Source organism: Mesoplodon mirus (assembly GCF_964341445.2).
Source record: "Mesoplodon mirus genome assembly, chromosome: 7".
In the NCBI taxonomy this organism is placed as follows: Eukaryota; Metazoa; Chordata; class Mammalia; order Artiodactyla; family Ziphiidae; genus Mesoplodon; species Mesoplodon mirus.
Genome location: NC_138983.1, coordinates 74,705,444 through 74,723,054, shown reverse-complemented (window position 1 = coordinate 74,723,054; position 17,611 = coordinate 74,705,444). Strand labels below are relative to the sequence as shown.

The 17,611-nt window shown below is 47.4% G+C and overlaps 2 protein-coding genes across 2 annotated transcripts in view; both read left to right on the top strand.

Moving 5' to 3' along the window:
- LOC309807971 (forkhead-associated domain-containing protein 1-like) overlaps positions 1–17,611 on the top strand; it is a gene marked incomplete at both ends in the record, with an annotated part of 251,083 nt that overhangs the window by 148,305 nt on the left and 85,167 nt on the right. The gene's annotated exons all lie outside the window — the stretch shown is intronic.
- LOC309807972 (forkhead-associated domain-containing protein 1-like) overlaps positions 16,083–17,611 on the top strand; it is a gene marked incomplete at both ends in the record, with an annotated part of 78,550 nt that continues 77,021 nt past the window's right edge. Inside the window, one exon of the mRNA XM_082627983.1 lies at positions 16,083–16,175. Within this exon, the coding sequence (XP_082484109.1) occupies positions 16,083–16,175 (93 nt within the window). The remainder of the gene's footprint in view (positions 16,176–17,611) is intronic.

Genomic DNA, 17,611 nt, shown 5'->3' with positions numbered 1-17,611 from the left:
GAATTGCCCCCCCCCAAAAAAAAATGGAGTTTGTAGTTTAAATGTTTGACCATCTCTTCACCAAGCAGACCTTTCAAGAATCAAAAGTCCTATTTCCACACTAATATCTCTGGCTGTGAAAATGAGACTTGGTATAAGATGCTGGGCCTTCACAGCGAACTGGGTCTGTGGCTCTGTCCATGTGGCAGAGGGACGGGAACCGCTGCCCAGGCCGTGCTCACTCGAATCCACTTCCCACATCACTCGAGAAGCCGGCAGTGTCTCTCAGAGTTCAGAGGCCAGATTTGGAGTCAAACAAATAGGGGTCAAGCCCCACCACTGCCCCGAATGACCCTGAGTAAGTGGCTTGACCTCTGTATCCCAGGTTCCTCAACAAAAGCAACCAAAACTGTTAGCAAGGGGCCTACTCCGTGGGGCAGCAGGAGGGTTAAATGGCAAAATGCCTGCAGTGCCTGGCATATCACAAGCCCCGTTTCTAAGGGTGAAGAATAGGCAGCTCATGGATGGGTGGGGATTCCTCTATTTCTTTCAGGGAGCTTCCTGCCAGCTGACGCCTTCCCCGGTCCTCCCAAAGCCGCCAGCTCTTATGGGACGCGCTCTTCTCTTTGGTGAATACGACTAGGCCACGGCCAAGAAAGGACCCAGATACCTTTTGTGAATGGGCTAAGGCTGGGATTTTCAAGAGGAAATTTTTAAATGCACAGAAGTTGCCACTTGGGAAGCACGCAAGCCCTTTCTCAGGGCTTGAAGTGGAAGAAAGGCTGAAGGGCAGCGGCTGCTTCTGGCAGGAGAAGCCGCTCAGCTCTCCTGCCAATCAAATCTCCAGCCAATCAAGTCCTGGCTAGGGGGCGTGACCACCGCTTTGCCTTGTGGTCTCAGCCAGGAAAAGCCCCTAACCTTCCCTCTGCTTAATTAGCTCAGATCCCTCTTCTTTAAGATGAGAATAAAAATGGCACCTAGCTCGTAGCCTTCCCAATGGAAGCTTGTATACAAAACCCTTAGTACATAGGCCCACAAAGCATACATGCTCTCCTACCATCGTCATTATCCTCACTATTCTCTTTAACTCACTATCTTCCAAGATTTCCTTGGGCCCAGGTATTCTCAAGATTCTGGCTTCCTCTGTGCCACTTGTGTGTTTTGTTTGTTTGTTTGTTTTTGCGGTACGCAGGCCTCTCACTGTTGTGGCCTCTCCCATTGTGGAGCACAGGCTCTGGACGCGCAGGCTCAGCGGCCATGTCTCACGGGCCCAGCCGCTCTGTGGCATGTGGCATCTTCCCGGACCGGGGCACGAACACGCGTCCCCTGCATCGGCAAGCGGACTCTCAACCACTGTGCCACCAGGGAAGCCCGAACTGTATATTTTTAAATGGTTAAGATGGTAAATGTTATATTATGTATATTTTACCATAATGAATAATTAAAAATGTTAATTATTGGGGGAAAAAAAGCCGTTGGGGACTTTGTAATGGATGGCTCAGTCTGTTAGCACTGGACCTACCATTCAATCTCAATATCGTTAAAAACAGGATGACCAGACATTATGTGCTCACTGTGTGATGCAGGATGGATCACACAGTACCGCCTATGAAGGCGTCTGGACAACAAAAAGACTTTGATCTCCTCAGACCTCTAGATCTAACTATTTGTTTACAGGAAACATGGGGAAAAGAGGAACAAGTTAACTGAAACCAAGAAGAAGTGATCAGCCAAATCCAGGATGTGAATGTTCTCCAGGACAAAAGACCCAGTTTCTCCAACAAATCAGTGGCTGGGGGATAAAAAAGGTCAGGGGCGGGGAGTTGCTGTTACAGAATTAAAGACATTTCAGAGACATAACAACCAAGTGTAATGTGTGGACCTTGTCTGGATCCTGATTCTAACAAAGATAAAAGTAAAAAAGATATCTCTGAGAGAATCAAGGAAATGTGAGCATGGACTGAATATTAGATGATATTCAGGAATGATTATAAGTATTTTTAGCTGTGATCATGTCAAGGCGGGGATAATATAAAGGAAAAAAAAGTCCTTTCAGTTAGGATGTCTTTATGGGTGAAATGACACAACTTGCTTTAAATTAACCTAGAAAAAAACTCAAAAAGGGAGAAAAAAGAATGAGAGAACACTGGGAAAATGTTGAAGCTGGATGATGAATACATGGAGTTAATCGCAGGCTTCTCTAGTTTCGTGTGTGTTTCCAAAATCCCAGAATAAAAAACAATTTTTATGTAGGCAATCTCAAAGGAACATACAGACACACACACAAACAGAGTGAGCTACAACCAAAGCATAAGCAAATGAGGAAGCCATTTGCCTTTAGTAAGTGCAGGAAAAGGGAGATTAAGCCTTGGGCCTTTGCAAGATGAGCTAACCAAGTCTAAGATGCCTGTATTAAGCTGGCACCCTCAAAGATGCTCCACACCCTGGCAAGAGGAGGGCTTAAAAAATTTTTTTTTCTGGACTTTCAGAAAGGAGAGCCTATGAAAACCTGTAGTTTTCAATGTGGCTCTGGAGGGGAAAACTAATAATGGCCACAATACTGATGATGATGATGATCACCCTGAAGGTTTGTAACCACGTGGGTCTGGGGCTCAAGTTTATACTCCATGTATTCAGTGGGAAAACTCCAAGTTGAGGAAATAAATGTCAGTGTTCAGAGGTTATTAGCATCCCCGGCATCCAGCTGAAACAAACAAAAAAGACTTCCGAGAGAAAAGCAGCCAGGAATCAGACCCCTCAGGATTCCCACAGATTAAGTTCAATCAAGAATGAGATCACAGTCAAATTACTAAACATCCAAGCAATAAGTCAGTATGAGCCAGAGTAAGCAGACACAACAAACAAGACATTGAGACACCACCCCTCTGCCACTCCCACCCAAAGACTTCAGATGTTGGAATTATCAGATAACAGATTCTAAAATCACTATGTATTCAATATTTTTTTTTAAAGAAGGCTTTTAAAATGAGCAAGGAATGAGACTATCAAAATGGCCAGGCATTTGTCCTCAGGAGTTTGTGGGAGCACAGGAGAGCTATTTGACCCCTGTACATTTGGCTCTTCCATTCTGGTGGGAAAAACAGATTTCTTTACAGAATCAAATTATGCTGGCAATAAAAATTCAAGTGCTTCCAGGAGCCAGAGAGGAAATATGAGCAGTGCATTGGGCAGGCAGAACATAGGCTGTATCTAAAGAGGGAGCCTCTACTCATCCCCAGCAGATTGTTGATCTATATACAAGAAGAGAGTCCAGGTATTGCCAGATATTCCCATTTTCGCAAAAAAAGGCATAAATCCAGATGTTAATGATCTGTACATGTTGGCTACTGTGGTAGACATCTGGTTTTCGTCACCTAATAACAATTCACCTCTTCTAAAATATTATGGCGTTATGATCCTCCTTTGGGGACAACACCTTTCTCCTAGTCTCAGTCCAGTTTCTCAGAGACGCTGTTGATTCCACCTCTGGCTGCAGGGATGGGCATGTTGGCTCAAGCTCAGCCAATCAGAGCAGTCTCCTGGGCCACAATAATTGGCTCAGCAATGGGCTTGTGACCCACCCAGAGAAAATGAGAAGCAGTGAGGCCATTGGGGGAAGCTTAGGAAAAAGACTCCTATACTTCCCTATGGAATTTAAAGCTGAGAAGATGTAAGGGTTGGAGCTTCGGCCGCCTTTTTGTGACCATTATACAGAGATTCTGTCTAAGGTTGGGTCCACATGGTACAAAGAATCCCTGAGAGCTGGAGAGAGGCCAAGGCCTCATGAAATCATCTGAGCCTGAACCCAGAGGTTCCCTCTAGAATTTTCATTTTTGGTAACCAGTGAATTTGCATTCATGCTGAAGCCAATTTGAATAGGTTTCTCTGTCACTCCACAGAAAGAGGCCTATTCCTTCAGCAACTAATTAAAAGTCTTTTAACACGTTGGGAAAGCCAGACAAACATATCTGAAGGCTGACCATGGACCTTCAGTGTGCGGTCTCAGCACCTGGCCAGCCCTCTCCTTCTGTACTCCTGTCCCTAGCGTCTCTGATGACTCATCTTCTAGCCTCCATTCCCACTGCTCCTTCCCTGGACTATCCTCTGCTCTCCCTGCTCTACCTCCGGAAATCCTACTCTTCCTTCAGAACTCAAGTCAAATGGGTCCTTTTTTCTTAGCGCTTTCCTGACCACCCCACCCTAAGCCCTACCCGAGGCAGAAGAAGATACCTCTCCCTCCATCCCCAGGCCCCTCTGACCCCCCGATGAACACTCAGCCCTTCTGCTGAGGATCCTAATTACCCAGCCACATTCCTGTCTCGCCTGCTTCTTGACCGTGATCCAAATTCAGACGCAGATTAGAAGGGATGATATTTGAGGCTTAAGTTTCAAAAAACAATCAGTTCTTAGGAGAAGTCAAATAACATGGTGAAAGATGAGGATTTGGGTCAGGGATTCGAAAGAAAAGAACAGTTATTCCGGGGAAAAGAGAGGGTCTATGTGGAGTGCAGTGAGGAAGGAGGAAACACTGGACATATTTAGACCGAACGAAATGATTCAGAGGAAACATGAGAAGAAATGTCTAGAGAGGCATGAGGTTGATCTGACTGGAAAGGAATACAAAAAATGTGTGATGGGAATGACCCAAAACAACAACGACAAAATGCCCAAAATAGGTGCACTGTTCACGTGAGAAAAGAATGCAGAGAGCAGCAAGACGCTGAGCAACCTCCAGAAAACAAGAGAGAAGGTGACAAAGGATGAGGTCATCTCAAACCAGATAAACTGGGAGGCTTTCTATGGATTGAAAGGGGTTTTTCAAAAGCTAGGGCTCATGTTGGCTTGCCCCTGATGGAAACTCAGGGCACCGAGGCCTTCTGGAATTTTCTGTTCAACAGACAGACACAGGGAGGGTCCCAAGAGGCCAGGCAGTGGCTAGATGTACCAAAAGAGTTACCATGGGTCAAAGGTCAAAACAAGCAAGGTCTCAGTTTATGAGCCACCCCAGGCAAGCACTGTCTCGCTTTTTACTTCTAAGGACCATGGGACCTTGTCCACAGTTCCCATGCCACCTACCCCGGGACCAATTCTTTCTTCATGTGATAAAATACCTAAGCCGGACAGTAGCCAATCACAGCGGCCTTTAACCTTTGTTGGGGACATACCTGGTTGAGGTTCTGAGCCCTCTTCCCAGAAAAATGAACACAGCCTCAGTCACAACAAAGTTTCCTTCCCGTTTAAGCAGCTTATACCCGCCCTGGGGCCCATCTCTTGAACAATAGTTCCTAAACTCATTCACTTAATCAAAAAAACATTTATTGAGTGCCAGCTCCCTGGTACCTGCCAGGTACTGCTGCCAGGTACTGCTCCGGGCACCAAGGGTACAGGGATCCTCGCCTTATGGAGTGGACCTTCCAGTTTGTATCTGAGCCCTCAAATGATCAGAATGTCTGGCGAAGCGGCCCGGGAATTCAGTGATTCTGACATGGGCCCAGAATTAGGACCTGTCGTCCCGAAGAGCCCCAGCTCAAACACCCCTTCTGTAAGGAGAGAGGGGAGGAGTGTATTGAAAGCATGTGCTCTAACTGGGAAGCTCATAGCCTGCTGAGGGAGTGTAGAGGGTACCTGCACTTTGGAAAAATGTTTGGCAGAATCTCGTAAAGCGGGACGTATGTGGGACCCAGAAATTCTACTCCTAGATATATACCCAAGAGATATGTGCACATGTGCAGACCAAAAGGCATACACAACGGCCCCCAATTATCCCTGGTGTTCACACCTCTGTGTCCCCTCCCCTTGCGAGTAGGCAGGACTGTACCTTATTTCTAATCAGTAGATGCTGCAAAGGTGATGGGCATGTCATTTCTGTGACTATGTTACAGAAGATTGTAACTTCCATCTTGCCTGGAGACTCTCTCTAAGGACTCTCACTGGCTTTGATGAAGCAAGCCACCTTATGGAGAGGCCCACATGGCAAGAAACAGTGCAGGATCTCTGGCTAACAGCCAGCAAGGAGGTGAGGCCCTCAGACTAACTAACAACCCTCAGGAAACTGTATCCTGCCAACCACCACATGAACTGGAAAGAGGGTCCTTCCCCAGCTGACCCTCAGATGAGACCCCAGCCCTGGCCACCTCCCTCATTGCAGCCTGGGAGAGACCATGAGCAGAGAACCCAGCTAAGCAGTGCCCGGATTCCTGACCCACACAAACTGTGACATAAGTGTGTGTTTTTTGGATCCGTTAAGTTTGCCATAATTTGTTCTGCAGGAATAGATAACAGAGTGTAAAGCAATGCAGCAGTGAGAATGAATGAACCACAGCTACATCAGACAACATGGTCGAACCTCACATAGTTGAGTGAAAGAAACCAGGCAGCGAATGGAATCTGTAAGATTCCATTTCCATGAAGTTCAAAAACAAGCAGAACTAATCTATGATTGGAAGTCAGACAAGCGGGAGGGGCTAACCAGAAGTGAGCACAGGGAGTCTTCTCGGAGGGGTGGGGGCGGGTGGTAATGTTCTGCTTCTTGTTCTGGGTTCTGGTTAGGGTGGGTGCATACACTTTGTGAAAATTCTTCAAGCGTACACTTATCAGTTGTGCTCTTTTCGAGATGTAGATTATGTTTTGAAAACAAAAGTTTACAAAAATGACAATATGCTGGAGTCCAACAGCTAGGGTTCGAATCTTGGACCTATCACTTACAAGATTTGTAACTGGGCAAGTTACTTGACTTTTTTGAGCCCGCCTCTGTAAAATGGGTTGGGCTAAGAATTAAATAAAACAGTGCATGGCATAGTGGCTGGTACCTAACAAGCCTCAATAAATATTAGCTAGTTTGGTTCACCTCATTCATAATGGTTCATTGTTAATCTCAAAAAAAGAAGTAGTGGAGGTTGATTTGCCTGGATGCCTGCAAGTCGAATTTATGGAGTTGTCCTGCAGGTGCCACCCCACAGAGACCAGCTGGATTCTCAGAATCCCTCTAGCAGCGATCAGGGGAGCTCAGCCTGCCTCTGACACCCACACCCAGAAAGGTCCCTGGGCAACAAGCAAGATGATATGCGAGTGTTCTGAGGTCAAGTTTGCTCTGGGTTGGGACTGAGACGATGCAAATCAAAGTTCTCCCCAGGATGGCCGTGATCGGGTTGAGATGGTGCTGTCCTCCCACATCATCAAGAAAACAACAAAAACAAGCAAAGAGACAGACAGCAACGCGGACATTCACAGAAGGAGTGTGTGGTACCGGGCACAGTTTACTACTTCACACATATTAACCCATTTGGTCTTTACAGTCAATGCTGTTATTACCTCCATTTTACAGGTGAGAGAAGTGAGGTACAGACAGAATAAAACAAACAAACAAACGAAACCAGGCCGATCAGAGGTGGGATCAGCACCCTTCATCTGCAGTTTTCAAACAGAACATACAGACTGACCTCCCTGGCAAAGCTTTTTTTCTGTGTTGTTGTTTTTTTTTTGAGAGAGTAGTTTTTTGTTTTTGTTTTAATTTTTTAAAATTAATTAATTTATTTATTTTTGGCTGTGTTGGGTCTTCGTTTCTGTGCGAGGGCTTTCTCCAGTTGTGGCAAGCGGGGGTCACTCTTCATCACGGTGCACAGGCCTCTCACTATCGCGGCCTCTCTTGTTGCAGAGCACAAGCTCCAGACGCGCAGGCTCAGTAGTTGTGGCTCACGGGCCTAGATGCTCCGCGGCATGTGGGATCCTCCCGGACAAGGGCTCGAACCCACGTCCCCTGCATTGGCAGGCAGATTCTCAACCACTGCGCCACCAGGGAAGCCCCCGGCAAAGCTCTGATTTGCAAGAGATGAATGTCCCAACCAGCCTTGTCTCTATCTGAGAAAACACCTGGGTGATTTCTCATTTTCTGACAGGGGAAGGGGGTGAGCACGGCTGCAGAAGGCCTCAGTGACCAGCTGTGATTTTGTGGTTTGAATTTATTTTTGTGAACCTGTGTGTGTGTGTGTGTATAAAAACCTGCATTTCCTTAGCCCATAGCGTCAGGTTATGAATGGACTGTGGAGCCTCCAATGGCCCTTTGCTCTCCCATCTAACACCTACTCAACAGCTTAGCTACTTCCTGATCTTCGAGAGCTCTCTCTCTCTTTTACACTCCCTTTCTCCTGTTCCAGCTCTTTCCCTGGCTCTCTCTTACCCCTTAAAGGCTGGGCAAGCTCCCTACCTCTTCCAGGCAGGAGGCCAGCATTCATTTCTTGTTGGAATGCAGGGGACAACAAGCAGATCTCGGGAGGGGGCACAGTGGATGGGCTCTCCCAGTCAAGGACAGCCCAGGGAAGGTAACTGTGGCCCAATGAGATTTTATGGGGCAGAGGTCCTGCAGGAAAGAAGCCCAGTGGGTGGCAGGAGAGGTCCCTGGCAAGCTCCAGCTACGCCCTCTTGGCCTCAGCTCCCTCCCCCTCTTGCTGCAGGCACTGCCAAAACTTCAGGACAGCCAGAAGCCCAGATTGTTCAGGGCTGAGGGAAAGCAGGTGGTGAGCATGGGTGTCTCGTGGCTGTGACACCTGTCACCTGTGGTCCCCGGGGAAAATACCTTCCCATCACAGTCATCTAGATTCAAATCCTTTTCTGGCTGTGTCACCTTGGTCACATACCTCCATGTCTCTTGAGCCTTATTTTCCTGTTCAAGTGGGAGTGATGTGATAGAAATACTACCCATCACGACATTTTTGAGTGCTTCTGTGCAGAGCTCCCTGTTCCAGGTGTTTCATACACACCTACTGCCCCAGGTTATGGTGAGGATTAAATGAGATGATCCACAGGAAGGACTGGGACAGTGCCCTGCGGGTGGAAAGCCCGGAGTTAACATCACTCGCTCCAGTATTAGGAGGACAGCTGGGAATGACAAAGCTGGGACATGGACCCAGGCCTTTCAGACACCAGCATCCTGATGTTGATTGAGATACAGTACAGCCTTGGTAGCCACCCAGAGCTCAATAAGATTGATTGATTACAGGCATCACCAAGGAGCCCATATAAGCTAGAAACCTCTTTTTTTTTTTTTGGCCATGCCGTGTGGCTTGCGGGATCTTAATTTCCCCACCAGGGATTGAACCCGGGCCATGGCAGTGAAAGCACCAAGTCCGAACCAGTGGACCGCCAGGGAATTCCCCAGGTGCAGTATTTTGATCACCCTATCATTGCAAAGTACAACTCTCACTCAGCCCAGGACATGCTATGATAAAGCCATGAGTTATTGGGGTATTTTAGTTTCTGTTTTTGAAATTTAAGTGGATGACATGGAACTGGGTTTTTAGACTTTCACACACCCTTTGAGATGACTGTGGCATCCTGTGGGGAGCGGCAGGATCCAATCAAGATTTGGCAATTTCTGCTCCAGTGAGCCTGAATGTCAGCTTTGTTCTGCGTTTAGTATTTCCTCATCGAGAGATGGACTAATGGCAACATATGCTCTCCCAAGCCTATCAGGGGGCCATGAGCGGCTCCGGCTCCAGGCTGGCCTGAATGGGCTCCATAGGGTCTGGCTGGCAGTGAGCAGGGTTGCTGTTCTGTGCTCATGTTGATGAGACTGAAGACAAGCATGGAGATGGGGGTGGGGCTGGGGAGGGCCAAGGCTACAGAAGCCTAGGTCCTGGGGTAAGGACAGTTCAGCTCAGCAGCTCAAGAGTAGGAGGCAAGGCTGTGGGCAGGTGGCAAGGGCTGCCCCTGTTCATTCACTCATTCGTTCATTCAGGCACTGTTCTAGGTACTGGTGATACAGCAGTGAACAAAAGAGAAAAAAATCCCTGCCCTCATGGAGCTTAAGTTGGGGGCAGGGGGGAGTTGGGAGTGGGGAGACTGACAACAAATAAGAGAAGAAAACTAAATAAATAGCATGTTAGAGGAGTGGTAAGATGAAGGGAAGAGCAATAGAGTGAGGTGTTTGTTTTGTTATTCATGTTTTTGGGGGGGTGTTTTTTGTTTTGTTTTGTTTTTTTGGGTGGCATCATGGGGCTTGCAGGATTGACCAGGGATCGAACCGGGCAGTGAAAGCACCGAGTCCTAAACACTGGATCGCCAGGGAATTCCAAGACCCTTTTAAATAGGGTGATACTTGAGTAAAAATCTAAAGGAGCTGAAGGAGATCCCTGGGGGAAGTGCCTGGTAGGGAGAAGAAACAGTAACTGCAAAGGCCCTGAGGCAGAAATGTGCCTGGAGAGTTGAGCCTGACCCTCTCTGTTCCTCTGAAGTTACCACTCAGGGCCCCGGCCTCTGTGGTCACTCCTCATACATTCCTAAGGTCTTTCTGGTCGAATGGCAGAACCTTCCAGGCTGACTGAGGGCCTGGAAGAGATTTCTAGGGAAAAGTTCTGGGAGGGCTCTGCCATTCAACTGCAGGGTTGAATAAGTCCTGAGGTTTTGCCAAGCTTTTAACAAATGCACAAGGAATTTGCAAGAATGCAACAAATTCATTCCTGGACCATGCTCCAGAGCTGCTTAATCAGAATCTCTGAGGTCTGTGCCAGGAAATGTGCATTTCTAAGAGCCTCTAGGCATGTGGGAGCATCTTTACCATATATTCCATCCCATATCGATTTCCATGATTTTTCTCTCTTATATCTTCTTCTAATTGACTAGAGTGGAGTCTGCCATCTTTCATCTTTCTCAGATGAATATTTTGAGTTTGTCTTGGGGCACCTTGTCAGTCATTTCCTGGCAGGGAAATGAGGCATTCTGTAGGTAGTCAGCAGGTCTGTTCTGCTCCCAGACAGAAGGGGCTGATCTGAAAAGAGGTGACATGGGGTGAGGGGAGATAGTTGGCATTTGCATGTCTTCTCCACACGCTCCATCCCCCCAGCCCCGTGCCCATGGGGGGTGCGGGGGGATTTCTTAAGGATCTGATCCAGGTCAACACTGGGGCCACCGTCTGACCTTGTAGGGACTCAGGTGATGTTTGTAGAAGTAAAGAACACATGAATGAATAAACGCGAGTTTTGACAGGGAAGGACAGGAACAGTAAGGCTGTGGGCTTGTAAATACCCCTTCCCTAGCACGTGGGAGAATCTTCCATTCTTTCAGAAGCGTTCCCTCCACCGCACCCATCTCCCATCTCCACCCCCATCCCCAGAAGTGATGGTCCCCCAGCTTACTCTGTTTTCTCCTCCACAACAGAGAGAACTAGAGATTCGGGTGGGACGGGGGGGACCAACCTCCAGGCTTCTCGTGGTTCAGCTCCATTACCCTCCCACGCCTGACCACCCCCTCCTCAACGCACCGAGCCTAGAGCTAAGGTCAGTAGGAAGGATTCTCGAGTCTGCTCCTTCCCCGCTGTAAGACTTGGAGCTACTTCTGTGAACACTGAGCCTGTTTCCCCATCCTGGAAACGGGGCTGGGGACCTCTACGGGGCAGGTCGGGGAGGGCTCGCAGCGCTGCAGCGGGCTGTAATTGGCCGGGTGCTGCCAGCGCCCCTCCCCCTCATCCTCGGGCGCCGCGCACGCCACGCCCCTCCCCAGCTCGGCCGTCATAATGGCGTTGCCATGGCGACGTTCGTACAAAGGCCGGGCGGGCGCACAGGCTGCGGGCTGTCGCCTGGAGACTCCGCGGGAGGGCGGCAGGGCGGAGGTCAGGGCTTCTTGGCAGAGGACGAGGCGTGGGCTTCTTCCTCAGGCCAGGTGAGAGCGGCGCGCGAGGAGGCGGCGGGAGGAAACCTGGGCCGGAGGAGGCCAGCCCTGCGAGGTCAAGGGTGTTGGGATAGGCAGGGGACCCGGCGCCAGCCGAGTCCGAACTCTCTGATCCAGGCTCGGGTCGCCAGGAGCACCCCAGAAAAGGTGCCCCAACACCAGCCGTTCCTTCCTAAGTGCAGCCCCTACCTCGCCCCCCAAGGGAGGCGGCACGGGAGCTTTAAGCCTCTCCTGGGCACCAGCTCTTGGATGTCCTGTGGGTATAGCTGGGATTAAGAGAGGAACCCCTGTTTCCCCTGATTTATGGACAACACCCACCCAATGGTCAGAGACACACACACACACACACCCGCCCCTTACCTGAACTCCCCTTCTTTAAGGAACTTTGAGGCCACTGTAAACCTCAAAAGAAAGTTTGCTCCTATAGCCCAATTCTGAGCCATCCAAAGTGGTCGGGGGAACGCAGATGACTGAAGCCCTTTTGCTCTTTCCTGTGGCTGGTGCTCCATGGCACTGAGTAAGAACGAATTCACAGAGCTCCACACATTCAAATTACTTTGACAGTGTTTTCACGCAAGGAAGTGATGCACAGGGCAAAATGAAGGTGGAGAAATATTGTCCAATCCAAAAGCTAAAGAGATAGAATTTAGGTTTTCCAAGGAGTCATCTAAGCTAGATACTGACAGGAAAAATGAAAGGTAGTTACTATCAAAGCTTCCTAGCCAGCTGGCTGTACTGACTTGCTTTGAGGTGTCCTTTGTATTTTCATTCACTCAGCAAGTGTTTCCCAAGCACCTACTATGTGTCAGGTTCTGCCCCCCCGCCGCCCCCTACCCTGGAGAAGGGGTAATGCACAGAACTGGCAGGAACTGCAAAGGGTCTGACATTTGACCCTGTTTGAAAGTTAGTAAGTTAGCCTGCCCAGCTTATAGTTCCTGGCAGAAGACAAGAGACTCCTGGGCCAGAAACAAAGAACTTGATGACTCACAGCACAACCGACATAACAGGCAGCAGAGCTGCATATGCACATTGGTTCCTGTTGCCCTGAAAGTCCCTCGGGGTGGTGCAGAGCAGCCAGTGTGGATGCTGTGCGCACAGTGGGTCTGTGTCCCAGGTAAGGAACTCCAAACTCAGGAAACTGCAATCTTTGAAAGGGGCTGCTAGCAAACCTGCCCAACTTTTGCCCCAGAAGGAGCCGTTATCTTTATTAGAAACATTACCTCTATCCTCCCAGGCTGTTTGCCATACAAGCAGCCTCGGAAAGTGAGTGCAGGACAAAATCTTTCAATGCCTTTGCTCTGAAGATGGGTACAAACACAAAATACCCATGAAGAATCGCTTCTGAACAAAATGAACACAGTCCTGGTTTTCCAGGAACATATATGTTAGTGAAAGAGAAACCAACAGCAAGCATAACTAAAGAAAGGAACAAGAACATGTCAGAGAATGATAAGTACAAGGAAGGAAACACAGCAGGGGAAAACTAGCAGGGGAATAACATGACTGAGGGTGCCTTTAGCCAGAGTGGTCAGGTGGTTGCCCCGAAGGGGGACGTCTGAGCAGAGAGAAGACCCCAGCCTTGGGGACGTCTGGGGTGAGAGCTAAAAAACAAATATGTGCATAATCCAAGTTTAAGTTTTCGATTAGTGGCGTTTCCTGTGGTTTTCCTGCAGAAGAGACATTTCTTGGAAGTTTCCATTTTAGCTTAATTAGACTTGAATGTGTTGCGTGCTAACATGGTCCTCTGCAATTGAAGATTAATAACTGAAGGCAGCAGAGCATGGTTCTTTGGGAAGAGGAAATGTCTTTTCCCCTGTATACATGACAGCGAACTTAATCAAATGTATTTCTCATTATCTGAAAGCATCAATATTTGTGGGACATCCACAGGCCTCAAAGTTTACAAATATAAACTATGCTGCTTATTTTTATTTCTCTTACCCCCAGGTAGGGTCTCGTCTTCCTTTCAGAGGATAGAATGCTGGTTTCAAGGACTTTCTTTTATTACATGTGCCAAGTGTCAGCAGACAGTGCAATTCCCCCACCCCTACTCTGCCCCACCAGCAGCAATGGAGGTTTGTACACTGGTTACATGCAAAGGCCCAGAGTTGTCACACACTTACTACTGTGTGACCTTAACTTCTCTGAGTCTCAGTTTCCTCATTTGTAAAGCGGGACAATACTGACACCTGCCTCGCAGGGTGGTTCTGAGGATGAAAAGAGGCCATGTGTGTAAAAGGATAGCCCAGTGCCTGGCACTTAGTAGGGATTCAGTGATGGAATGATGATGGAGATGTTGATGGAAAGCAGAGCCAGACAGGAGACCCTCTACGGTCAGACGTAGAGATTTTTGTTTTTATCCACAGTTTAACAACTTCACACTTCAGTGACCTTTCAGTTGAAAAGAGACTTTGGGGACTTTCCTGGTGGCTCAGCAGTTAAGAATCCACCTGCCAATGCAGGGGACACGGGTTCGAGCCCTGGTCCAGGAAGATCCCACATGCCTCGGAGCAACTAAGCCAGTGCACCACAACTACTGAGCCTGCACTCTAGAGCCAGCGAGCCACAGCTAGGGCCCTAGTGCCGCAACTACTGAGCCCACGTGCTGCAACTACTGAAGCCTGCACACCTAGAGCCCATGCCCCACAACAGGAGAAGCCACCACAGTGAGAAGCCTGCGCACCGTGAGGAAGAGTAGCCTCCGCTCGCCGCAACTAGAGAAAGCCCGCATGCAGCAACGAAGACCCAACAGACCCCCCCAAAAAAAAAGGAAAAAAAAGAAAGGAGGCTATGTTTGACATGGCACTGAGATGGATCAGAATTCAAATATCATGTGAATTATCATCAACATCTTGGAACCAGCTGAAGTCACTGAAATTTTTATGTTTTAAAAAACATGTATATATGGGCTTCCCTGGTGGCACAGTGGTTGAGAGTCTGCCTGCCGATGCAGGGGACACGGGTTCGTGCCCCGGTCTTGGAGGATCCCACATGCTGCGGAGCGGCTGGGCCCGTGAGCCATGGCCTCTGAGCCTGTGCGTCCGGAGCCTGTGCTCCGCAACGGGAGAGGCCACAACAGTGAGAGGCCCGCGTAACGCAAAAAAAAAAAAAAAAATTTAAAATAAATAAATAAATAAATAAATAATAAAAAACATGTATAGGGCTTCCCTGGTGGCGCAGTGGTTGAGAATCTGCCTGCTAATACAGGGCACATGGGTTCGAGCCCTGGTCTGGGAAGATCCCACGTGCCGCGGAGCAACTAGGCCCGCGAGCCACAACTACTGAGCTTGCGCATGTGGAGCCTGTGCTCCACAACAAGAGAGGCCGCGATAGTGAGAGGCCCGCGCACCGCGATGAAGAGTGGCCCCCGCTTGCCACAACTAGAGAAAGCCCTCGCGCAGAAACGAAGACCCAACACAGCCAAAAATTAATAAATAAATTTTAAAACCATGTATAGGATTTACTTTGAAATGCATTAAAATATAAAATGTATAGATGGGTAGATATGTGATAAAGCAAATAGAACAAAATGTTGATTGTAGAATCTGGGTGGTGGTTCTATAGAAGTTCACCATCCACTTCTTTCAACTTTTCTGTGTGTTTGACATTTTCATAATAAAATGCCAGCAAAAGATACGTACAGAGTCTTGACCGTACAGCCAAGCTATAATCTTGATATTTTGTCTTTGGAAATCATTTTTTTTCAACCTAAATATATGAAGGAATGCGGTGACTTAAAAAGAAAGTATCTTCTAATGCCCATTTCCTTGATGACTGACTCTTCCACACTTTAAGAAGCTCTGTAGAAGTTGGGGTTTCTTGAGTCAAAGTTCAGAAGCCCAAGATTAATAACAGTCACAATCACAGTAGGACAAATGGGTGTTTAGTGTAGCAATCACCATTCTAGATGCTTCACATTTAATCCTCACAAAACTCTTTGGGATACAGAGTATTATTAGCCCCATTTTACCGATGAGGAAACAGAGGCATAGAGAGAGAATAAGTAAATCACCCAGAGTCACAGAGCTAGTAAGTGGTGGGTTAGTAACACTGAGTACTTGATTCTGTCAGATAACTAACCCCAAACTAAGCTTAATGGGAGGTGGAGAGCGGTTATCAGTGGAATTCGGATTTGTTTGTTTTGTTTTTTTTTTTTTGCTATTGCTTGTTTGTGCTCTGAATTACATAAAGGATGTCCTCTTGTGATCAGAAGCAAGCTCATCTATGCCGGATATCACTGTTAAAAGGACAGTCTTAAAAATGTGTGGAATTATCATTGTGATCATTGTTAAATCCAGCTATCCACTCCTACCTCTGCTGACTTCTCCTGTGGACATTATGGTGTATTCCATTCATTCTAAATATGACATTGAATAATTAGAGGACTGTATTTTTCTAACAAAATTGTTTTCTGAAAACCTTTTATAGGGAAAGCAGAGAATATGAAAGCCTATCTAAAGAGTGCAGAAGGCTATTTTGTCCTGAATAAAAGCACTACGATTGGAAGGCATGAAAATTCAGACCTTGTTTTAGAGGTAAGACCTCTTCCTACCCAGTCCCCGACCCTCCCTACCCCTCACACCACCAAAAGTCCTGACTGTTCTGTGGACTCCAGTCTCTTGTAAAGCACAGCCTCTGGCTAACAGTCCCAGCCTTCCTCGGTGTGCCACCAATAACCATTCCCCACATGTGCTGGGTCTCCCTGGCACATGTGGTAAGAATGAGCACAGTGCAAAGTGCGATGGGCCCTGTGTCCTTTGCTGACTGTGTGTGCAGTGTCCCACCCTGATGGCGCGGTTTGGAAGGTGGGCGTAGAGCTGATGCTTGACCTTCACCTGCTCCGCGTCTGGCAGCCACGGCCACCTGAAGTGCCCAGCTTGAGCAATGGCCTCTCGCCCTTTCCAGAGCTTCTGGAGACTATGGGCCCCTCAGAGCCCTCCCCCGCCCACGTACCTCCAAGTAGTAAATCAGGGTAAGCCCTGGGCATGGCCTCAGTGCTCTCTCACTTCATTTCATTCCATTCTCTGAATTAGCTGTGGCTTGGTCCACAGTCCCAGCTCATTGACAGCCAAGGAAGTTGGAAGAAATTGTAAGTAAGGAATTATAAAAACAGTGGCTTTGAGCCTTTTTAACATTTTGAAAGGGATTAAAATATTGAAGCAGAAAGAGAAATGCAATGGAATCCCTTTAGGACTGTGAAAGGCAGACCACTGTCAGACTTCACTCAACAGAGTTTTTTAAACTTTATTTTGAAATAATTATAGATGCACAAATGGTAGAGAGAATGGCACGAAGCATGTGTGGAGTCCTGTGCCATTTTACCACGTGTGGATTTGGGTGTGGCCCTCAGGATATAGGAGTATTCCATCATCAGAGATGTCCCTTGTGATGCTCCTTTTATAGTCACAATTCCTCCTCCCACCATCGTCCCCACGCTCCGAAAAGCACTAATCTGTTCTCCGTCTCTATAATTTTCATCATTTATCTATGACCTTTGCGATTGTTTTTTTTTTTTTTTTTTTTAGTCATTGTAATGCCCTTGACATCCATTTAGGTTATTAGCTTGTTCTTTTATTGCTGAGTAATAGTCCACGGTATGGACGTATCACCTATGTTTAACCTTTGAAGGACATTTTGTTTCCATTTGGGGCTATTACAAATAAATGTACTATAAACATTTGTATACAGGTTTTTGTGTGAACATAAGTTTTTATTTCTCTGTGATAAATGCTCAGGAGTATGATTGCATGGATTAACATATGTGTTTATATAGATTCGGTTTGTAAAGAAACTGCCAGACTTATCCAGCATGGCTGTACCATTTTTCATTTCCACCAGCAATGTATGAGACACATCCTCACCAGCAATTAGCATAAACACTGTTTTTCATTTTAGCTGTTTTAGTAAGTGTGTAGTGGTATCTCATCATAGTCTTAACTTGCATTTCCCAAATCGATAGTGATGTTAAATG